This window comes from Nansenia antarctica (assembly GCF_963989245.1).
Source record: "Nansenia antarctica genome assembly, chromosome: 1".
Lineage (NCBI taxonomy): Eukaryota > Metazoa > Chordata > Actinopteri > Argentiniformes > Microstomatidae > Nansenia > Nansenia antarctica.
The window spans coordinates 1,806,968-1,832,032 of NC_137674.1; the positions used below are offsets into that span (position 1 = coordinate 1,806,968).

A 25,065-nucleotide genomic window follows, 5' to 3' on the forward strand; every position below is an offset into this window, starting at 1 on the left:
AAACAGAGACACCTGGGACCCTATTGTCTTAAATGAATAGTGTCAAATTCAATTCTGAGAAGTCCCTCTGTGATAGAAAAACTGTCATTATTTGGAAAAAAGCCACTCGTGGTGGGGCAGCATATCAGAGAGAGACTCAATCTGGCCGTTTGCGAGATCTGTGCACAGCTTCCTAAGAGATATCTGTGATGTCGTGCTTGGTTTTCTGGACCGATGCACTCTCCCCCTCAGCATCAAACCCTCCAGACATACCTGAGAAAGCACTTTAAGAGTTGTGAAGTGGGACTAATCAGAGTTCTCTTTCTTTAAACTCATGTGTGCGTGTCTCTAGCCTAACGTTTTCCCTGAGACAGAGGTCACAGATCACGAGATCATCCAAACGCAGTTCATCACTCATGTTTATGGGATGTTCCCCCTCACTCCTGTGAGGCATAGATTTTGTGAATTTTATCTCAGTTCCACTTGGTTTAATATTAGGTGGCAAGGGAGGTGTGTGTCTGTGTAATTAATTGATGCGCATTAACTCAAATCACAGAGACTAACAGGCAGTTTGTGAGTGTCACTTTCCCCTTGATTTCACACAGAGATCCACTGAGTTATTCCCAGACTCTATTCTAAATAAGGCATAGGGTGGATGTTACGAACATAACATGTGAAATGTAAGGTTGAATCAAATCATTAACACTAGAACAGCCATGGGTTGGGGTCATTTGACCCTGTCAAATTTCAGGAGCCTCCTTTCATGACTTTTCCTAGATACTGTATGTGCGTTCTACCACCCAGTATCCTTACATGTTCAATATCACATCAGGATAAGCTAGTATAAAGCTGTTTTGCAGTTTACTGTCTGTCATTTCCCAAGAGAAAAAAATCATGATTGAACCAAAACCAAAATGTTCATTTTAATTTAAATTCACCGGACATGGCTGGTATGTGCTGTATATCTGTGGTAGTGTGCTTATCACAACAGTTTAGCTTTTCGAGTGTGAATTTAAGATACGAACCCTCGTCTCCTCCTCCGCCTAAAATGTGTCAGCCACTGTCAGTGTGGTTGTCATGGTGCCCAGGGGAAATTATCACTGTTGCAGGTGACAGGCAGTGATGCAGAAAGATCTTGACATAGCAGATGCCTTCTCTTGACTTATCACCATGACTTGTCACACGCGCTATTTACAGTCATATCTTTCAACAGGGATCACCCATAATTAGGCCCTGTGGATAGGTCTCAGCATCTGGGTTGTTTAGTTATGGAATGTAAACGTTACTAAAGATATGATTTCCTAGATAGCTGTGTACTCTCATTTGGTTCCTCTCACCTTCTGAATGTTGTGTGTATTGTTGACATGAATAAACACTACTGCTGTTACTTATTAATAAACATCAGAGAGAAAAACAATCCAGAAAAACAATTTAGACTGTTTTGAATTACTGACAGTGTTTTGCAGTGGCACACCTGAATAACAATGTATTTTATGTTAAGAAAGAAAGTGGAGTACTTTTTCTTTCAAGTAATTGTCTTGTCATGTCGTCGTCCTGATGTATTCAAGCCATAAGAGATGATTCTGAATCAATATGTCTCATTACGTTGCTGCCTGTGCTGTTCCTTAGGAAGGCCCACAGGAAAGCAGAATGTCATCCTCAAGTAGGTCAAGGAATGTGTGTCTGTGACCTAGAATATGAGCAGTCTGAATGTGTAAAGGGAACAGATTGGGCTACTGTAGGATGTACAAAATATGACATAATACCCAGGTCAAAGTGGAAGAGATACAACTTTTTGTGAAGTCACTTGAAAGAATGTTGTATTGTTCAACCAAACTTGGGTTGTCCGAAATTCATTGATATATTGAGTTGTGTATGTGTTGTGTTTTGGTCAGACGTGTACATACAGGGATAAGTAAGTGATTAGGGTACTGGTCTCCAATTGCAATAGGTGGCCTTGCTGAATATCCTAAATGTATTCAAATCTTCTCATTCGCATTCTCAAATACTGTAAATGTTTATTTTGGATCAATGATCCAAATTTGACAATGGTCTTATCTAATTTGACAGAAGTGTTATCAGTTGATAGTTTTATGCCATTTTGAAAGTTAAGCAAACATATATGATATTAGCATAAACCCACCCCAAAAATGTAACTACTTTATTTTCTTACTGAAATCTTTCTAGTAGACAGATTATTTCCCTGAAATTGAGTTATTCCTCCATCTAGTGGTTGTATGAACATGCTGTCTTTGAGGGTAGAGAGTAAATACCGTCATCTTTAGCTGTGTTCCTCTCAGAAAACCATAAATGCGTCACAAATGTGCACAGTGTGGCCTGGGGTGGTCCAGTGGTCTAGCACCACCGCGGTCTACAGTGCACACATAATTATGCCCATGACGGCATGGGTTCGATTCCGGCCCTATGCCCTGCTGACATGCCCTCTCTCCTTACTTTCCTGTCTGTCTTCACTGTATCTGTCCAATGAAAAATATGAGTGGGACTGCCCGACTTAACTTAAAGTAACTTGCCCCACTCAGAAATAATCAATAAAAATGTGCTTGGTGAGGGAGAAAAGGGGAGTAGCAAAAATAATAAAACAAGCATCGTTTGAGTGATTAGGTGCATGATGGCATGTACTGTATGAGATATACAAAGTCAATTAAATGTAAAAAGTACATTAATGTGTATACTACACAGTACACAGTGCTCAATACAGGTCAATACAGCCTGCGTATAGAGAGACCTCTCTGTCATCTCGACTCGCAATCAATAATATGGGTCTCAAACCATTTAATGTATTTCTACATCATCACTGCGCCTCTGTTTAAACAGGGGTAATTTAAAGCTGTCTTTAGTAACAGTAACAGTAAATATGTTATGTAACAATAGTGGAAAATCAATGGTGCATTGAAGAGGCCTGTATACTAGGAGCTGCTGTCCTCGTACTGCAATCTGGTCAACACCAGGAGACTCCAGAGTGAGTGGGAGGGTAGCTGCACTGTCCGCCCAGCACACAGAGTCATTCTCAGTCTCACATTTAGAGAGGATAGGGATGAATACCTGATCCCAGAGCAGATTAATTCTACATGTTATTCTGTTGAGGTAATAACTGTAATGTGATCACAGAGCAAGCAGACGGGAGTGCCCCTGAATTTCTTTTGGCAATTGACTTTTGTGAGATGATATCACTCATCATATCTTCACCTTCATATCAAATCATAGTGTATATATGTATTCACTGGCAGAAATACAAAAAAAATTGACACTATGGGCTAGATATTAATTCCATTTGGAAAATAATGTGATTGGTTTACTTTACAAAGAGTGGTCTGTAATGTGATGTGTGTGAAAGGTAAAACAAGAATGCAGTTAATATGAGAATCCGAGAGGGGGCGCTATTGTACAGAGTAAGGTTGTGAGGCTCTATCTAGTGCTGAATCATTATGGACGTTGGATATCCTTGAAACTGACAAATACCTTCCAGCAACTGATTAATTCGTTACCTTACAAAACAATTACTAAAAACATGAAAGTAGGTCAATTACATTTAATCATGAAAAATAAACACCATTTGATTTACAAAAGGAATGTAGCCTACTATATTAAGGCCAGATTTACATTTCAGTAAGAAACCAAAACCAAATGTCATACAATCACCAGACACTGAAATGGAAACAAAAAAAAAATCAAAAAAACATGTCTAAACACAGTGTTTTCGACCAATAAATAAACATAAATAGTCAATCAACAATATTTTTCAGGCTCGGAATGAATTCATAGATATGGTGAGGTAGTTAGTGAACTACATTATCAATTAATCAGCCTCTTAATCATGTCGAGCACGCGGCTGCGTACCAAATCATACCGTTCTGTGATACATTCTGGACAGCACAACTACATTAAAAAAGTGCTCAGTAGTTGTGGTCACATAACATTATAATAGCTAAATAATACAGCCCTATCTGACAGAACTGGAGGTGCTCCAGATTCTTACATGACAGTTACAAGAATGAGAATAACAACAACACAGTTACAGTAGTAACATTTACTCAACACAATCTCACTGGAGTTGCTCAGATACACAAGTTTGGTCCATTGGATGAGATTGGTATTTAGAATCTGTATCTGCATTCCTCATTCTCATCTCACAACTGATATAGTTAGAAAAATACGAAGGGTTTGGGAAACCAGTTCCCATCTTTGTACTGAAGATGTGTAAAGTCTTTTAATTAAATTCTTCTTTGATTCCAGCAAAAAGAAGCCGCAGGTTGTCTTGACTTATACAAATTGTACAAAACTATACAAGTAGTACCGTAAGTCGTACACGTATTTCAGTACATGGATTCTTCAACAAGCCCATCTGAAATGAAGAGAAACCGTAAAAGTCAGTGTCGATTTATTGGAATGACTGTGAACAGAAAATCAATCACACTAAGAAGATATTACGTCTTGAAAAATAAACGGTTGTAAATTGGAATGGATTTATTCTATGTACAATAAAATGTTAAACATTTTCCTAACATTGTGTCATAATCACCTTGATGTAGGCTACTGTGCAGAAACGTCTCGAGGTGGTCCAACTTAGTGCTTTCATCGTGGCACCCTGACCTGAGCGTAAAGGTGGTGTTGTCTGAGGTGAACTGCTCCATGGGGAGGGAGTCGACCAGAGAGGAGAGAGTCAGGGCTGAGGAGGACGTCACTCTGCTGGTGGGACCCTGGGATGTCTGGGTAACCTCCGGTCTACACAACCCAGGCTGGTAGCAGTAGGAGAGAGGCCGGGCGTGGCAGGGGGGCGTGGCCTCCTTCTCTGACACCAAGTCCAGGTCCTTCAGGATACTATCAAACACCCCCTCCTCGTCCAGGACCAGCTCAGGTTTGACGAGCGGGTGGACGACGACGGGGGAGTGAGCAGGAGGGGGCAGCAGAGGCCAGTCGCAGGGGGCAGAGGGCAGGGTCTCTGAGGTGGGCAGGTGAGGTACGTTCCGGACGGGGCTCAGGGTGTGGTACATGTCGAAACTGCTGGCGAGGGAGGATATCTGCTGGGCGAGGATGCTGATCTCCACCTTCTCCCTCTCAATCTCGCTGTACAGGAAGGAGACGTCTGTGGCGGTGGGCGAGGGGTCGGGGGTCAGGAGGCCTTGGGGGATGTGATGAACCTGTAAAGGGCTGGAACCTCCTTGTAGCTGCATAGCGAGGCTGAAGTCTTCATGGTGGAGGACACAGTCCGCCGCGGTCTCGCACATGTCCGACATTCCGGACAGACAGTCAGGAACCAAACGTGCGTCGGTGGAGGGGAAGTCGTTCGGGGGAGACGGACAGGAGGAGTCTGGAGAGAGGATGTCGGTCAGGCCGAGGGGACCCCGATGATCGAAGGTCTGTTCGGAGGCTGTCTGGAGGGGGGGAGAGGAGAGCGGGGAGAGGTGGCTAGGACTAGGCCCGGCCCTGGGGCAGTGGTGGTAGTAGGATGGAGAGCTGTCGGGCGAGCCTGTCAGCAGGTGCTCCGGATAGCCACACACATCCAACAAAAAGTCTGAGCTGTTGTCCTCCTGGAGCGAGGTTGAGGAGAGGGAGGACGCCGGGCTGTAGGGAGGGGTGGAGAGGAAGGTGGGGGTCTCCACCATGCCGACAGGTGAGCCCCCGTCTTGGTGGGAGCTACATGGGACATAGAACACGCTAGAATCTGACGTCCTGCTGGTCTTGCCGCTGGGCTCCTCACTCTGGCTGTTGGACTCGTGCCGCCTCTTGGCTCTGGCGGGGCCGTGGCTCTGAGTCTGGGGCAAATGAGGAACTGGAGAGGGGCAGTAGGCCTGAGGGGATACGCTGAATGCACTGGTGTTGATTTTTTGCGAGAGAAAAGTGGCCTCTGTTTCCCTGCAAAGGATTTAAGAAGAATTTTAGTTCATAGCTCATTATAGTTCAGTCTTTAACTCGGTATTTCAAGGATTTGAAGGATCAATACAGAACAAGCTAAAAAGATGAAGACTTTTTAATGTTGTTGTTAGTCACCTGATGACGAAGTTTGTACAGCTCACTTCCTGGTTGGCAGAGTCCTTGGTGGCACGACTGTAGATCCAGGTCCAACTGAGATCCTTGCATTGTAGTCTCGTCACCATCTCAATCTGTGATCCTAGATCTGCCTGCACTGGGAGACAAAAAGTAAAAGTGTTCATGAATGTCAAATGACTTAAAACTGATGTCTTACACTATCATTTCGCTAAGTACTCAACCTTTCCTTTAACAATGAATATGAACAACTGTGTTATTCTGCTATTATGTTTTTGTGCTGTGTACACTTACGCAAATTCTTATGAGAGCGTGCGCTGAAGGATAGGTCGTCTGGGTGGAGAAGGCTGTACCACGAACGACCGATCATCTCCTCCGTTGAGTAGCCCAGGTAGAACAGCACACTGACGAAACAGCAGTCAGAAAGTCAGTGAGCATCTCTGTATACACAGAATGTAGTGTGCTGATGTATACTGTAGTGTGCAACCATGTAAAAACAAACTGTTGATCAATCGACCGTCTATTGGGATACATTTGGAATGGCGGCCATGTTGTACCTGTCAGACAACTGCGTGAAGGTCATGTCTAGTCTGTGGACGCTGGTGAAGCTGTCTGAGAAGCTGGGTGACGTCCCGCTCTGCAGGCGGTTCACTGTGGGAGTGCAGAGGGCAACAAACACCTGTCCCTCTAGAGGGCAGAAGAGAGAGGACTGTGGGACAGCCTGCATGCGCCCCCTAACCAGCATGGAGCAGCAGCTGCCTTGCTGGAGTCTGAAGGCCTTGGAGGTGTGCATGTGACACACGAAGCTTCTCTCTGGAGACGAACAAATGAGATAACGTTAAGTTCATGTCTCGTGTTTATTATGATTATTATGACGTATGATTCTAGAATTTCTCCAAACTTCTGGAACTAAAGAGTCAGAAGTCATAGGTTATTTAAAACATTTTAAATATTGTTTCTTCTTACCTGTTAGTGAGGTGTTGTCCATCTCCAAATTACGTTTCACGGTATCTACGTCATGACTGTCTACCATGTCGTAGAACGTGTCTCCCTGAAGCACATCCATCTATGGTAGGAGAGGTTCAACATCAGCAACCAATCGTATCACTCATATAATTTACTAGTACAGCATGAGGTTACAGAGCGGACAGTAAACCAAAAAAGTTACTTTTTTAATACTACTCTTTCAAACTTCAGCAGTTACTTACCATAGAGTGACCCAGGTATTCAGACACATTTTCGGACACGTACACGAGCCTCCCCTCCCTAGTGACGACCAGGATGAAGCCGTGTAAGGCCTGGAGAAAGGCCTCGTATGGCAGAGAGGAGTCGGACCCCTGCCCAGCTGGGAGTCCTGGGAGAAAGAAGAACCCACTCCATGCTTAGCTACATCACACAGATACAAGCATGTGTCCTTCTGGTACAAGCCCCTTTAGGAGGGGGGACAGCTTAGTACTAGTTCTTTGTTTGAATTATGACATTCTAGAACTCTCTTAAAAAAAAAAAAAACGGAAGTTTGATCTAATAACATTTCAGCAGCAAGCAAGCAACCGTTGGAACTACAACCATATCAGTCGCTGTAAAGTTAGTTAGTCCATATGTTTATATGTTTATAAAAGTACACAGTTACATGCTAACTCCCCCCTGTCTACATACCCCCGTGTGAATAGGCCATGTAGTGTATAGAAGTACAGAAGTTCACATAATAGATACATTCTCAGATGTCTACCGATCACTTATCCCCCTATTGTTATATATATCCCCCCCTATTTATGTCTATTTATGTGTCATTCTTGTTTTTTTATTATCTTAGGACTGTGTTTGTTTGTTAGCACCTAGGGTTTGCACTTAAATGTCGTTGTACCTGTTACAATGACAATAAAGATCATTCATTCATTCATTCATTCATTCATTCATTCATTCATTCATTCATTCATTAAAGTGACAGTGTCGAATATTTCTCTGTTTCAGTGATTAAAGAAGAGGTAAAAACTCCTGGCCAAAGTTTAAAAGTATTTATTCAAAAAAGATCGGGTCCTCAGATTACAGGCACACGAAACAGTCACAACGTGATTCGAGGTAGACAGCAGACAGACCGCTCCAGACTCAGCACAGAGGTTTTATAGCGGCCCTCAGCCAATCACATCACAGTATGTTCTTGGCCAATCATGATCCTTCCTTCTAGGCCTCTGATTGGCCTAGACCCTCGGGGGCGTGCATGTGCGTGTGTGTGTGACTGCGCATGTGCGACAATTGAAAATCTTCCCGAGATCGTTTGTAATGAAATAATAAAGTATTTAATAAAGTATATATGAAGTAATAAAAATATACGTGTAATATGTGTAAAATATACGTGAATATATGTGTAAGATATACGTTATATAAGAAGGCTATTAATGTGTAAAAATATACGACAACAGTTATCAGCGCCAGGACTTACCCTGGAAGAGGACTGCCTTCCTGATGAAGGTGCAGATACCAGCCATGGAGTGCAGGTAGGAGAGGCGCTCCTGGTCCTCTTCGGGGATGGGCAGCAGGGAGCGCATGTTCCTGATCTCACTGTTGATGTGGTCCCGCCTGGCCTTGGAAGCCCCTTTGGTGGACCTGTGTGAGACCAATTAGATTAGATTAGATTAGACTAGGTTAGATTCAATTACATTAGATTAGACTAGATTATATTCGATTACATTAGATTAGATTAGATTCAACTGTATTGTCATCGCAGAGTACACGTACTATATAACCAAATGCAGTTTAGCATCCAACCAGAAGTGCAAATAGTGATATAAGGGCATGATATAAATAGAACAAGAATGGTAGTGATAGGTAACTATGTAATATGCAGTCTATGCAGAGGTAGTATTGTAAACATCAGTATAGCTTAGAGGTATATACAGTTATGGGCTGTATACAGTTATGAGCTATGTACAATTAGGTAGCTATGTACAGTGAGGTAGTTCATGTACAGTATCTAATGTGCAGAAGTATAAAAGAAGCTATATCGAGACATGCGCAATGTGCATTATACAGTACATGGCTACAGATGTCAGGATTGGACGTCACACAACGTGCAGAAGCAGACCTAAGTGGCAAGGCAGCACTACAGCTCTGTCTCTCCCAGTCGACATAAAAGCACTCTTAGCTACATTGCAAGCCTGAACAGAAAAACAAGATAGAAACCTAATTTGGCTGCTCTTTTCCCTTCTCCTCATAGGCTCCTCAAAGTGCCTTGCTAGAGAGAGGCTTTGTTTCCCTTGCCCTTGGGTGCTTGAATTGGAGGTACTATAATGATAATATGCCATTTAGCTGACGCTTTTATCCAAAGCGACTTACATTGCAATGAGCGCATACATTTTCAGTATAATATGGTCCCAACGGGAATCGAACCCAGAACCTAAGCGTTGTTAGCGCCCTGCTCTACCAACTGAGCCACAGAGGACCACTCCATTATTACAGAATAGGCGATTTAGAAGAGATGCTCATTCAGGTACAGTACACACAGGTTCCTATGGACCATGGCTGATGTGAGAGGCTGTCTGTCTGAAGCAGAGATGAGGAGCTTCAATGTGCTCCTCTCTGTGGATCAGTGGTTTGTCAGGGCCCATTGAGAGAGAGAGAGAGCCTCTGTTTTATAGCTGCCAGTGTGTACTAAAGAGGGCGTCAGACACCAGGGAAGGCTGGGCTCCTGCTCCTCTTATTGCCTTATAAAGCGGGTGTCCTCCGAGCAGCGGCCTCCACGTCACACTCACAGAGACAGTGCCACAAAAGGACTTTCTCTCTGCCTAACAAAGTCTAGCAGGAGCATCTCTTCTAAATCTAAATCGCCTATTCGGTAATGATTGTTTAAACAGACTAACAGACAGCCATAGCTCTTTTGGTATTATATCTGAGACGCTAATATAGTGTTTTTTATCATTATTATTATTATTATTATTATTAACACACATTTTCTTTGTCAGGGAATGTATGACATCTAGTTTGTTTGTGTATGTGTGTGTGTGTGTGTGTGTGTGTGTGTGTGTGTGTGTGTGTGTGTATGTGTGTGTGTGTGTGTGTGTGTGTGTGTGTGTGTGTGTGTGTGTGTGTGTGTGTGTGTGTGTGTGTGCGTGCGTGCGTGCGTGCGTGCGTGCGTGTGTGTGTGTGTGTGACACATATAGATGTAAGTGTAGCAGAGCTGAATAAGCCTCAGTTAAACGACAGTAGTTCAAGTTGCAAATAAAGAACACTCAGGGATTGTATCGTATTAAAGCAGGCTACAACAGGCGTGTAAACTTTCCCAAAACAGCACAGCTTTGACACAACCACCACCAAAGGCAAATGAGTAAGCGACACTGACCTGAACCTCTTGCAGCCTCCTCGGCGGGGGTCCACAGTGAGGGGATGCAGGGGGCCTCGGTGGGGGTCCACAGTGAGGGGATGCAGGGGGCCAGCGGAGGAGCCGCGGTGAGAGGAGCCGACGGGACTTTGGGGCGATTCGCAGCACACAGTCATTGTAACACTTGCTCGGCCACCTATAAAGTTGTGCGAAATATAACAGATTAACTAACTGTCACATCAGATATAGCCTACATCCAACTTTTACATTTTACCAAACCATTTTCCAAACATAAGAAAATACACGTTCACATCGAAACGTGAATCAATCAATAACCGACAATTATAAGAAACAAGAGTGAATTAAAGTTTGTTGTAAAAAAAAAAAGTATATATATATTATATATAGGCTATATAATAATAATAATTATAAATAATAAAAAGAATGGCCAGATTGCCATTGATGAAAAAGGAGAGAGGTGCATTTGGTAGAAACATGCCCAAACTCCAGTTCCTCCTTACCTTCTCTGTCTCTGTCTCTCTCTGTCTGTCTCTCTGTCTCTCTGTGGTTGTGAATCTCGTCTCCGTGTCCCTCCTTTTATAGGCTCACTCAGGATGAACCTGATCGCTTTGTTTAAACTAAAACCCTCCGGGTAATGTTACTTGTTGTGACGCAATGACAACTGATGGGCTATAATTAGTTACGCGGGCTCTAAAAATAACTCCCGTCACACTGAGGCTGCGCTCGTAAATTCGCTCTGAGAGTGCCGGAGCGCGCACTGCGTTCGACGTCATAAAGGACCAAGTCATTTGATTGGACAAGAGGCGTTCCGTGAGTGCTGATCAGATTTCCAGAGGGAATTTACGAACGCACCCACTGTCGGAGCTGTGGATGGCAATGCGTTAGACAATTTAGGGTTAAAAAATATCTAGAAGTAAAAAAATAAAAATAAACGTTAATTACCGTTCCACAAGGACATTTGGAAATGTAATGTATTTCACCAGTGAATTCTTCTCAACAAAATCTACTACAATAAATTGAACAGCCGAATGGGTTATTATCCCTATAATAAACTAGGCTGCACAGTACAGATTGATTGTTTTCTCGCCAACTATTATACACTGTATAAGCTACAACAAAGACACGGGATTAAGTAAAGTTGCCTGCATACGAGACAAAAAACTATTTAATTTAATTCGCATCAAACTGATTTGCTCTTTTGAATCAAAGTCTATATCTGGAACAATCGGCGAGGATGCTGGTGGCACTGTGTGTGCATATGTGGAACTCTTCCCCTATCTGATAATAATATGACCCAAACCCCCTCGGTCATCCCAGCTTTTAATGAGCTCGTTCATACACCCTCCTCTCCCCCAGACTGAACAGACAGAGATGTTCTCAACTCACTCACATAGCTGGAAAAATAATAACGGACGTTACAGGATGAATTTAATTTCAACCTCACTACCTCACAACTACATCCTCGCATCCTAAATGTACTTGTTTTAAATCCTTTCCATTCTGTCCATTCTTCTATTAGGTCTGCCTGCTGGTTTGGTCTGAGAGCAGGTACTAACTGACACAGCTGCCACACAGCAGATGCCCAACCGACCTGTTGGGAGGAGAAGCTTGTCTGCTCAGGACTGAATAGGCACTGCACCCATTGAAAAACTCTGCACTTTATATATATATATATATATATATATATATATATATATATACACATAGCACTATCCAATGCACTGTTGTCTGCCCTGTGTTGTCCTGTTTTTTGCACTTGTTTTTGTTCATGTATACAAAAAGCAAAAGCATAAACGCACCCACTGTAACGCCAAAGCAAATTCCTATATGTGTCAAGCATAATGGCAATAAACGTTATCTGAATCTGAATCTGAAAAAGCTGATGTTGGGGACTGGGTGAGGAAGGGGTGAGGAAGGTGTGAGACAGGGTCATAAGGGGCTGTGGTGACAGGGCCACACTCACTGTCAAGTTTGTCTATAGAGGACCTGACAGGGGACTGCCGTCGACGGGCAGCCACGTTCAAGTAACGTCCCCTCATGGCTGTCAGGGGTCTGCAGAGTGTCAGGGGAGAGAGGATGAGGCTCTGGAGAGGAGCTGAGAGGGAGAAGAGGGGAAGGGGTCTGGTCTGGACTGGCCAATGTCTGTGACTGGTAAACGTGTGGACAACAGTAGTCAAACTGCTACCTAAATATACTATCTATTATATATAATATATCTATTATACTATCTATATACTACTATACTAAATATCCATTCTTCACTAAGGGATTCATACTGTGAGGTAATTGTTGCACTGGGACTGGAGTGAAGTGGTCCAATAATAGGTTTGAGATTTGCATATCCATAATGTCATAGGCTTAAATACCTGACTGTTAATTACACATAATATGTAGTCGAGTGTCGATATAACATGAGGAAGCTATATAATTAGTTTTGTATGTTCTTGAAGTTACAAGTAAAAAACATCAGTGAAGAAAGACATTATCTATGGATCTCTATCTTCTTGGAGCTATAACTAACAACTTGATTACAATACTAGTTTGAATACTGGTTTGTATGAGCTCTTTTTCTCTTTCCAATACAGAGTTCCAATACAAATTTCAACTGTTTGATCAAATAAATAACAGAAAAAATATCAACAATTGCTGGATTTTAAATAAAAACACTTTCAATGTCTAGATCAATTCCTCCAATTTACATGATCTTAAACATGGTGGAGGAGAGAGAGAAACTAGAACTTGAGTAAATAAATAAACAAGTGCAAACGGGGCTGGACAGACAGACAGACACGGTCAGTCTGGACAAACCCTCAGTCTCAGAAACTCAAGGGCCAATGAGTTTTTTTTTCTGAGACCTAAAGGGGAAATTAGAGAGCAATTTGGCCAAGTGTCTCCCTGCATTAACGCCTCGGCTGACCCCTGGCTCTGGGGGTCTGGGGCCAGACACGGGGTCCTCCGCCACTACCCCACTTCCTGTGTGCAGCGTGGCCAGGCGGGACAGGGTGTCTCTACCGCCCCGCTCGTAGCTGTCCTGCCGTCTGTGGGCTGCACTTAGCCCTGCAGATAACACTGGCTTTATAGCACCGTGCTGGTGACAGACACGAGCAAACTGCCAGGCCAGAGAGAGAAACCGAGAGGGAGAGAGGGGCCAGGGTTCCAGGGTTGAAGGTGAGACAACGGACTTATGATGGGACATCCCAAAGCAGCAGCTCATGTCGAAGTTTAAGCAGTCTAGTGGGCCAGAGGTACTGAGTGAGGGTGGCGGGCGGGTGGGGGGGGTGGGGGTACACACTGGGACATCCCAGAGCAGCCGTTAGTTGATGTGTCCATTTGAGTGGTTTGTGAGGGCCCAGCCAGACAGCAGGGCTGGGGCAGACAGGCAGCGCCTAGCTTCAGAAGGACCCGGCAGACAGAGAGTGTCAGGGGGCCGCAGAGGGCAGCAGTCTGGGTGACCATGAAGCGCCACAAAGCTTCAAGACCACATTCACTTAAGAGTGAGGTGATGGTGGAGTTAAATGGAAAAGTGTGGGTGATACCCTTATGATATACCTCATAGTCCACTCCAGTGGAGGAGAGAAACAAACAACCGGCTTCACAGAACGTGATTGCAATTTACACAAGTCGAATGTCACCTGAAACTTTGACGTGGGCAAAAATAACTTGGAGCAAATCTAATTTATGCTCCAAACTGACCAGATGACAAGGATTTGGTCTCTTGTGTCATACTCCAAAAAGTAAAGCCTAGAATCAATACTCGACATTGACAGCTCTCTTATGCTTGGACAAATTATGTAATTATGTAACACACCTGACTTACCAAAATCAACAGTCAATCAATTGTCCCATTACTTTTTGGGTACCCTGAAATAGGGGTACTATGCATAAAAAGCATTTAGTAATTTCTGAATGGTGAAACCAATATGAACCCAAAAACAATCAAATAAAAGCTGAGAATCTTCTTTAACAGTTTATTTGATTTAAAAATCCAATTTAGTTTTTAGAGTGTAGAGCCAAAAGAAGAAGAAGGCACTAAGGCACTGTAGCTTCAACAACTTCATAATTAGGATAATCAATCACAATTCAGAAGTTGACTAATTCGGGATCCTTCCAGAGTGGTTTTGACTTCTCCGAGTCCCACTGGGGGAATATCAAGTCATAACAACCCTCAGCTCGTTCACACGGTTTATTCAAATTCAGAGAGGCTCGGCTCTTTCTTGAGTATCTCTCCCAGAGGGGAGGGTGACCTCTCACCCCCACCTACACACGCGCACGCACACACACACACACACACACACCATACTGTGACATTTAACCTTTTGCCATTACATTAACATTTTTGGCATTTAGCAGACGCCTTTATCCAAAGCAACTTGCAACAAATATATTTGTCTAAGTAAGTGAATCATCTACCATAGCTAGATAGCTCTATCTATGCTTAGGCCAGGGGCCATTGGCAGTCATAATGCTAATGCTTTTAATTTCTTTATCATTATTTACTTTATCCTTATTTACAGAATCTGTACAGGGGGTAGAGGGGAGGGAGAGGTTTCAGGAGGGACAGTTAAGGTGATTAGACCTACGCCAGAATCCTGTTCGTTGACTTCAGTTCGGCATTCAACACCATCTTGCCACCCATACTGGAGTGTGGGCTCTCTGCACTGCAGGTGCCTGACTACACCTGCAGGTGGATCACGAACTTTCTGTCCAACAGGACCCAGCGGGTGAAGCTCGGGAAGTCCATCTCTGAGCTGAGGACCATCAGCACCGGTTCCCCGCAGGGCTGCGTCCTGTCTCCCCTCCTGTTTTCCCTCTACACCAACTGCTGTACCTCCAGCCACCAGTCGGTCAAGCTCCTCAAGTTCGCGGACGATACCACCCTGGTAGGGCTCATCTCCAAGGGGGATGAATCTGCTTACAGGAGCGAGATTGACTTGGTGGTCTCCTGGTGCACCCGGAACAACCTGGAGCTAAATGCTCTTAAGACAGTGGAGCTGATAGTGGACTTCAGGAGGAACCCACCCCCTCCCTCTCCAATCATACTGGGAGGCACTCCAGTCACCACAGTGGAGTCATGCCGCTTCCTTGGGGTGACAGTCTCTCGGGACTTGAAGTGGGGGCCCCACATCAACGCCCTCACAAAAAAGGCCCAGAAGAGACTGTTTTTCCTGAGGCAGCTCAGGAAATTCCACCTTCCTAAGACCACGCTGGTGAACTTCTACACGGCCATCATTGAGTCCATCGTCACCTCCGCCATCATCATCTGGTTCCCCGCTGCAGCGGCCAAGGACAAGGCCAAGCTGCAGCGGGTGATACGCTCGGCGGAGAGGGTGATTGGCTGCCCTTTGCCCCCCCTTGAGGCCCTGTTTAAAAGTAGGGCTTTGGGGAGGGCCAGGAAGATCATGGCTGACCCCGCACACCCAGGACACGGTCTCTTCGCCCCGCTCCCCTCAGGCAGGAGGGTGCGGTCCATAAATACTGTGAAGGTCCGACACACCAACAGCTTTTTCCCCACAGCCATCCGGCTCCTAAATGCCGCTGGCCCCCCTCCCCCCCCCCCCCCCCCTGACCTGACCCCTATCTATCTACCCTCCCTCCACCCCCACCCAGAGAGCTTTGCACTGTCTGGATATGAACACTTGAACACTTGAACACTTGAATCTCTGCACTTTATATTTATATTAATTATGACTCTTGCACTTTGATGTTGGTTGCACTGTCTTGTCCTGTCTTGCACCTGTCCTTCTGTAAACCGTGCTCCATGGTACCAAACCAAATTCCTAACATGTTTACATGTCATGGCAATAAAAGTCTTCTGATTCTGATTCTGATTCTGATTCTGATTCTGATTCTGATTCTGATTCTGATTATAAACCCAGTGTCCCATTGAGGTAATATACAGAGTAGACATGTCAAACTTTGTTTTCCTTGGAGACAGAAAATCCCCAGAAAGAAGAAAAATCCAAGCTGATCTGAACAGTACAAAAAGCCAGTCCAAATCCAACGGAGTAAAAAAAGACCAAGAGTTGTGTCCAGAACAGAGAAGGCTTCAGCTACTGTAAGAAAGCTGCAAACACAACATAGAAATCACTGCACCTTTGAGAAACAATATACTTTTTTTTTTTTTTTTACCAGAAGACAACGAACATTACTTTGTAAAAATGGCACGAGTAAAAAGGCTTTGAATTCATTAGTTTCTTGTTTTGTTGTTAATTATTAATGATCTCAAGTCCGAAAACAGAATAAGAAAAAACAACTCAAAAAACAATTCATTAAAATCTCATCATTCTTTTTTATTATTATTTATACAATTATAGCATATTGCACAGGAAGTCTAGATTAACCTTGGCAGATAACGTTGCTTTCCCCCATATAAACGTAGAAAAAAGCTCAAGGGGGGACTCTACAGCCTTAACCTGAATGCACGTACTCAAATCTGTTGACCTTTTATTTTCTACTTTCTATCAATCATTCCTGTTAAAGAGTTTATTCAACCCTATAACACACCAAGTACACCACCATTCATCTGTTTATTTCTCCCCCCACATATTCCTGATGTGTTTAGATGTTAACTGTGCTGGCAGCTTCCACCTTTACACACTTGTGGCCAACCAGCATTGTCCACCACATCCATCTGAAAAAATAACATTTTTGTTAAACATTTTTCCAGTGTACATGAATTTGGTGTCAAGCTAACAAGCCAACAGCTGCTTACTAAAAGTAGTGTGGCCATGTGTTATAAACGTCCTGGTTGCTTAATCGTAGTAGCTGTAATACAGTACAGGTGATTGGGATATTGAGATCTATCCTGAATGTGATATGTTCGAGTCCCATTATGCAGTAGTGAGGGCTTCAGACTTCCAGTCACATTGGCACTGCTGGTCTGTAAAATACACCTTCAGACTTCAATCAGGCTTCTCTTGAGCGATCAGTAGCTCAAGTGATATTTAGGCAAAGGGGGCAGCGTTAAAACATCTCATTTCAGTAAGGCCTGAAGAGGCGAAAGCGTCAGATTGACTGTGGTGAACTTTGAGTACCTTCTATGTTGATCCATCATTTCACCGCTTTTCTGAAATTACATGTAAACGAACCGTTTACGGTACAGGAAAATTCTGCGCACACATGCTGCTGGCCAACTAACCTGGTCGGTTCACATCTTCTTCCGTGAAGCGAAATTAGTGTCCGCTCTGATAGTTACTAGGCTGCTAAAAACAAGTTTTTTTTGTTGTATCTGCATTTATTCTCATTACCCTAGCAGAGCTTATTTCAATCATAATCAATTATAACTTTTAAATCGAAGACTGAAATAAAAAGATATATTGAAAGCGGATTAGTCCTTCAATTCTAAGATTGAGACATTTCGGTCATGTAAAAAGGTTTGATCACCAATAAACAATTCATAACGTTGCATTTTCCATCACCTGATGATATGCCTCATTCATTGCAAATCCAGCCATTTAAATTCATCTCATGACAAAACAGAAAGAGAGGGGTTATTTAAGACCAGGTTGCGGTGTAGAATGTGTCGTGAGTGGTAGGTTTACGTAACAGCGCTTATCTGGTCATGATGATCAGCTGATCAGAACTACTTTGAGACGTTGGGTGTTTTCTTGTGTTTTGCGCACCAAAAATACATGTAGTCTTATCGTCTTGTGAGGAGAAATACAGCGCGGTGTGATGAATATGGCAGTCACAAGACGTTTCCATGAGTGTCATGATGGGACTCAGTAGGGATGTGAGGCTAGAGGGGAAAGAACTACATATTGTACACCTAGGATGATCTACGACTAGGACTAGGACACCTAGGATGATCCCTTGACAGACAGGCAGGGTGGCAGGCCCTTCACTGGGGATCAGTGGCTGACACGAAGCTGCACGCTTGCCGTGGACCCAGCAGGTGTAGGGAGGACCACATGTTTACTGTGCAGAGTATTTCGTACCCCTGTATCTTGACACCCTCCTACATTTGGCACGGAAAAACAAACATCTGGGGGAGAGAGAGGGAAAGACATGGAACAGGCGGGACTTTGACTATGTGCTGAAAGTATAAACGTTCATCGGCGAAAAAAAACTCCCCGCCACATCTCAAAGACCTACGGGTTGAAACATCGTTGTAATAAAACACATGGGTGGATCTCATTGAGATGTCTTTCTCACTGGATAAAAAAAACAGATAGCTGATGTACGGTATGGTAGGTCTAGCGCGGGTATTTCTATTGTAAAGCACCATTACATAGAGTGTAAGATAAGATATGGGGGGGAGTCGGGTCTGAGAGATACAAGTCAGGCAGATAACTGGATCAGATCAACTGCAATATACAGATAAACTGGAACCCGTGTGTGTTCAATGAAGTTGTTCACTTGACAGTCTGTATGTTCGCTAGGCGTCATGTGCTATACCCAACATCTTAACGTGTTGTATGAGGAACTGTCGAGGATTAACCTGGAGATAAATAAACGTGACTCGGTTAGAGTGAACGGATTATTGTAAGATAGAACGGAGACCACAGCTATCCAAGTCTGTGGGGGTGGTTGTGGTCGACGCTTCTCCTTCTGGCCTCCTCTCTGGGAAGACGGTTTAGACAGTGTCGGCTCACTGGGGAGGACATCTTTTTTTTGGTCTGTGACTTCCCAGAGAAGAGATTTACATACCGAGGACCTTTTTGACGAGAGTTCTTTCCCCCCCCCAACGTACATGATTATCGTAGGCTGATTTGATTTCTTGAGACGCTGACTTGATGCCGCTGCAGTTCAGGTGTGAGCAGTCAGATTCTCACAGGAGTAGAGTAGTGAGACAAAAAAAATCTCTGTCCAAACTCTCCAAAAAAAAACTCTGTCCGGAGAATTATATGCACGTAATACTGTCAAACGATCCCACGTGAATTTTCATTAAGTTCTGTATGATGGAACGACAAAAACCCCAGATAAGGCTTTCGTAAACGTTATAAACCCAACAGTGTCCATTGAAGTAATTATGCAGAGTAGACATTTCAAAACGTTGTTGTTTTTTTTTACTTGGGAGACAGCGAAACCCCAGAAAGAAGAACAAAAATCCAATCTAATCTAAACAGTACAAAAAAAGCCTGTCCAAAACCAATTGTAGTAAAAAAAAAAAGAAAAAAAAGAAAGAAAAAAACAGAAGCCCGGTGTGAGGTTCTGCTAATCCGTCCTCAGCCGTGGGACGAGAAGATGGGCCGGCTGATGTTGCTGTTGGTGGTCATCGCTGCCAGCTCCCATCTGCAGGAGAAACCAGAGGCACAATCAGAGACGGTTCTTTACCTTACTAAAGGTATTTTTCATTTTATTTGGACAGATACAGTGAAGACAGACAGGAAAGTAAGGAGAAGAAGGGAGAGAGAGGGCATGTCAGCAGGGCATGGGTCAGACTCAATCCCATGCCAACATGGGCATATGTGTGCACTGTAGACCGCGGTGCCAGACCACTGGACCACCCCAGGCGACCAAGTAAGAGTTTCAATGCCTTTGTTATTCTAACATTATTGTCAGCTTTGCAAGCTGCACTATCGACTTCTTTTACGGACCGGTATTAACACAAGGATAGTACGTTTCTCAAGTCTTAGGAGGTCAAACGCTGTGACAAACTGAACGGACACTGCTCATTCGAGCACAGATAAAAATATATATATATATCGATGGCCGAAACGCAAAACCTCCTATCTGCAAAATGCACTTTTTTTTCCACAGACAGACCCATCATGCAGCCTTCCTTGTTGTCGTCATTTAAAGTGAAAACAGCGAATCAGAACATTTAGCAGTTAGGAGGTTTTGTAATTAATTAATCATCATATCATTAATTGATTTTGGGGGTGGAGCGAGGTGAAGTCTTTTGGACTTCAGCTCCTAACACGTTTGTCCTGTTCTCTCTCCCTCTCTGCCCCGGTCCTCCCCTGCTGCTGTGGGTCTCAGGGCCTGGCTGCCTCCCTGCAACCCGAGAACCAGGAGCACAGACTGACGACAAGGCCGAGTGCTGACCTGATGAGAGGTCAGAGGTCGAGCCTCAGATTGTTATCACTGGCTCTGGTTTCACACTCACTCACTCCCTCTTGTGAGTGTGTGTGTGTGTGAGTGTGAGTGTGTAGGTGGGTGTGTGTGTGTGTAGGTGGGTGTGTGTGTGTGAGTGTGTGTGTGTGTGTGTGTGTGTGGGTGGGTGGGAGGAGGGTTACCTTCTAGGGATGTGCATAACTGAAAATGTTCATGGTTGATTAATCAGTGGGCGGTATGAACGATTAATCGATTTTTAGATGTGTGCCGACAGTCAAAAAGACAGCCATGGATCATTGGCAAGAAATCACTTAATATCTTAATCGCAAAAAACCCCAACCTTTAACAATGAAAATGGTAATTTATTCTGGTATTATAGCAAACATACAAGTAATAGTCAATAATGTCAAACACTCAAAAAACACACCGCCAACCACGCGGAGAGATCTGTCTCACCTGATGTCGTGCGGGAGTCCAGACTGCTCCAGGCTGTGTTGAATAACGGCCATCATGCATAACGTTTTCAAATTAGGGCCTGGAAAGAAGCACAACACGTAAGGGTAACGTAAACATGTTGAATCATCATGAAATCGACCCCACAGAGCACATCCTGTAAGACGCAGGGCAGGCGTTCACGACAAGAACCTCGTTCGCAACACTGTCAAATTGCCCACAAAACACATCCCCCCCCCCCACTCCAGTGACAAGATGCTGCTTAGCTTCTGGAAAATAAAATGCTTGTGCCAGTCAGACTATGCTGCCAGCATATGTACAGTGGCACACAGTGGGGCAGGAACAGGGGTTTGGCACACAACTGGCACAGGGCGGCTCTACGTGGCTCTACGTGGCTCTACGTGTGGCTCTGGAGGAGATCAGAGGTCTGCTCTTCCCGGGGACGAGAGTGCGGGCACTGCCAGTCGGGTTTATTTTCAGCCACACACACACACACATGGACCCTTACTGGGAACCTGACAGAGTGTCAGACTGCCCACACTGCCAACAGGAAATGGCTTTATTGGACCGGCCCAAAGGAGGGAGGTGGGGCTTATTACTGGGAGGAGAGACAGGGACCGGTGTCACCATCTCTAGGCCCAGAGGGGAGGTGTGTGTCTGTGTGTGGAGCAGGGAAGGGAGGAAGGGAGGGACAGGGACCGCTGTCACCATCTCTAGGCCCAGAGGGGAGGTGTGTGTCTGGGTGTGGAGCAGGGAAGGAAGGGAGGGAGGGACAGGGACCGGTGTCACCATCTCTAGGCCCAGAGGGGAGGTGTGTGTCTGTGTGTGGAGCAGGGAAGGGAGGAAGGGAGGGACAGGGACCGCTGTCACCATCACTAGGCCCAGAGGGGAGGTGTAATAATTTATTAATTAATTAATTAATTAATTAAATTTAATTTTGCCATTTAGCAGACGCTTTTATCCAAAGCGACTTACAATTACGAATTACAGGGACATTCCCCCTGGAGTAACTGAGGGCTAAGTGCCTTACTCAAGGGCACACTAGTAGTGGTGTGGCTTCAGGCGGGATTTGAACTCACAACCTTCCGATCACAAGTCCAACTCACTATCCACTAGACCACCACTACCCCACTAGGTGTGTGTCTGTGTGTGGAGCAGGGAAGGAAGGCAGGGAGGGAGGGACAGACAACATACAGGTAGTTGAGGATGTGATTAAAGGAGCAGGGTGTATGTTTATGGTCACCTCTGGCTATGGTGGAGAAATTCACTTTGAATTTCCAACCAAATTTTCCAAACAATTGGAAGAGGTAGCCAGCCACTAGAGACAGAAAGGCAAAAAAAAAAATCAGTCCCCTCCCTTGGAAGACCCCCTGGCAGCAACAGCATGTTTGTTATGCAAACCGAGGTCGGGTAAGGACACTCCATGTAAGAAGCTTTCATTTAGAGCTTTGTGTTCGTGAATGAAATATTTCTTTCAGGGGATCACTCATTCCTTGATGACTGCTGATTAAAACATGGTAATTACAACCATTAGGAAGCGTTCAGAAAGCTTGTCGTGCCTAACCGCCCTGCTTGATGTGCCAAAATCCACGATATACCACAGCTTCTCATTCCACAACGCTTAATGATGTACTGTAATGGAGGTATCGATGGGGTCGAAAGGTCATGTCGATTTCGAGTTGTTGTGTCGAGTCTGACACAACAAATGACACTAGTCTGACACACATAGAAAGACATTAATTATACACTGCCAATTACGAGTTAAGACATTAAAGGAAGTAAACAGAAAGACAGTAGAGAGAGGTACTCACTGAAGTCTAAGATGTACAGGTCTGAGTGATCCATGAGGTTGAACTCGTCGCCCATTCCCTGCTCTGGACACGGGCTGCAGAGAGGAAACACAAGCGCAGGTTTACCACATCACATGTCATTTCAGGTGGTCGTTACATGTCCTTCTTTTTCATGACTCCTAGCAGATGGACATACAGTGTCCATTCATGATTATTCGGAAGTGATGCATTTTTTTCTTATTTTGACCAGGGGCTAAAATACAATAAAAAATTTCCAGGACAACATAGATTTTTTTTACGGGATATTTGGTAATGTTCCAGGTTTTCCAGGACGACTCGGAACCCTGATGATGGTCACTGGTCAGCACATTTCAGTCATCCACTGCAAAGGTCTACCTCGGCCTACCAGGCTGCTTGTGATTACTGAGCTAACCAGTGCTTTATTATGTTGATTTTGGTATAATCCTTTTGGCTATTTCTGATTCCCCCCCCCACCCCCAGATCGTTCAGCCTCATAACGGCTTCCTTGACTTCCAATGACACCTTTGGTCCTCATGTTGACAGACACCTTTGGTCCTCATGTTGACAGACACCAATAGCCGACTCTGAAGGCAAGGCGCAAAGGCTAGAATCAAGACTAGACATTGACAGCTCTCTTACGCCTGCTGTCACGTCAAGCCAACTGTCCTAATACTGGTGCCATGAAACACAGGCCTATGTATGAACTGTGTTATTTGTATAAAATGTGTAATTTCAAGTGGTGAAGCCAATATGTACACTAGAAAAACGTTTCACTGTCCCAATAATTGAGGGGGGCACTGTGTCTACTTCCATACAAAGAGTGAGGCACCACAATATTTTCAATATGTGGAAAAAACCCCTCAAATAAAACACTTTTATATCTCAGAGCACATCCTGCCAAAACGGGCCAGAGAGAAATCTGCCCCCAGGGGGTCAACAGGAAGTAGATGATGGGTGAGAGTGTTCAAGGCCTTCAAACACATACAGGAAGGTGACGTTAACCCCTTCTTCCTGTCTCTTACTGGGGCATCAACCAGACGAGAACAAGCCATGGTGGTGACTGATTGACCTTACTGTACACACACACACACACACACACACACAGACACAGACACAGACACAGACACAGACACACACACACACACACACACACACACACACACACACACAGAGGAGAAGAAGGGAGAGAGAGAGGGGCATGTCAGCAGGGCATGACCCAGATTCAAACCCATGCCGACATGGTGCATAATGTGTGCATTGCAGACCGCCGTGGTGCAAGACCACTGGACCACCCCACCCCAGGCCACATGACTCTTCCCCCCCCCCCCTATGTCTAAACCTGCAGCTCTGGGCTGCTTATCAGGGGCCGGCCGGTCTCATTAGGGCCCCACAGGAAGTGGAGGGGCTGCGGTCAGACGGCAGGCTGGTGGTGCTGATAGCGTCCCCCCCCTCACTCACCCTCCCTCCCCAACAGCAGCTAGCCCAGGTCCTGTATCACCACACATCTGTTTCCTGCTCAGATTCAGGGGAGCAACTAGCTATCATGCGCAGTGTCCACAGTGAGAGGACACACGGTGAGAGGACACACACACACGCGCACGAACACGCACACACATAATACACACTCTCTCTCTCTCTCTCTCTCTCTCTCTCTCTCTCTCTCTCTCTCTCTCTCTCTCTCTCTCTCTCTCTCTCTCTCTCTCTCTCTCTCTCTCTCTCTCTCTCTCTCTCTCTCTCTCTCTCTCTCTCTCTCTCTCTCTCTCTCTCTCTCTCTCTCTCTCTCTCTCTCTCTCTCTCTCTCTCTCTCTCTCTCTCTCTCTCTCTCTCTCTCTCTCTCACACACACACACACACCCGCCCCCCCCCCCCCCACACACACACACACCTACAACCACATCCATCCCCTCCAGCTTCATATTCATATTTATTAGCTTCTCTCAGGCCACGACGATGCAGGTTTCTTGGAATATGACACATTTAGTAAACCAGTCTTTGCCATCAAGGTCGACAACAATATCAATGAACATCATCTTGTAATTTACATCACACACAGTGTTAAACACACACAGTGAGCAGTCCAGATCAGGGGATGGTGGATTAGATTCAGTGGGATTCACAACATAGAGGGGAGAGCCAAATAGGTACTGAACAAAACAGCCGAGTACTTGCCCATCTGAAGCCAAAAGCACAGTATGGGAGAACTTGGTGATGGTAAGCCTAATACGAGTTAACTCAATACTGCTAGTAACAATAAACAGACAGAACAGCGCAGCGCAGCGCACACTGTACTGTCGGCCTGAGTGAGCACAGTTGAAGACGAGGAGGGAGTGACTGGAAGTGCCACTGGTGCGCACTGCGTAAACAACATATCACAAATGTGCATTTGATGAGTTATCTAGCTGAGTAAGTGAGCTAGCTAACTATGATCGGAAAAATGAAGTAGTATCCAGTTGTGGAATTATATTCAGTAGTAGCGATATTC

General features: G+C 44.6%; 2 protein-coding genes across 2 annotated transcripts in view; both read right to left on the reverse strand.

Annotated features, from left to right (window-relative positions):
* Positions 1–2,906: 2,906 nt before the first annotated feature.
* Positions 2,907–10,476, reverse strand: npas4l (neuronal PAS domain protein 4 like; the record flags this gene model as incomplete). The annotated part of the gene is made up of 9 exons (XM_080548927.1): positions 2,907–2,934; positions 4,591–5,853; positions 5,989–6,124; positions 6,280–6,389; positions 6,543–6,798; positions 6,952–7,051; positions 7,194–7,339; positions 8,426–8,589; positions 10,322–10,476. 9 exons carry the CDS (start codon positions 10,474–10,476, stop codon positions 2,907–2,909), a joined length of 2,358 nt encoding a protein of 785 aa, XP_080405053.1.
* A 6,171-nt stretch (positions 10,477–16,647) lies between these two features.
* Positions 16,648–25,065, reverse strand: part of klhdc3 (kelch domain containing 3) — a 36,128-nt gene continuing 27,710 nt past the window's right edge. Inside the window, exons 9-11 of the mRNA XM_080538234.1 lie at positions 22,585–22,658; positions 20,777–20,855; positions 16,648–19,555 (exon numbers count right to left, since the gene is read on the reverse strand). Of these exons, the coding sequence (XP_080394360.1) occupies positions 19,489–19,555; positions 20,777–20,855; positions 22,585–22,658 (220 nt within the window). The 3' untranslated portion in view covers positions 16,648–19,488. The remainder of the gene's footprint in view (positions 19,556–20,776; positions 20,856–22,584; positions 22,659–25,065) is intronic.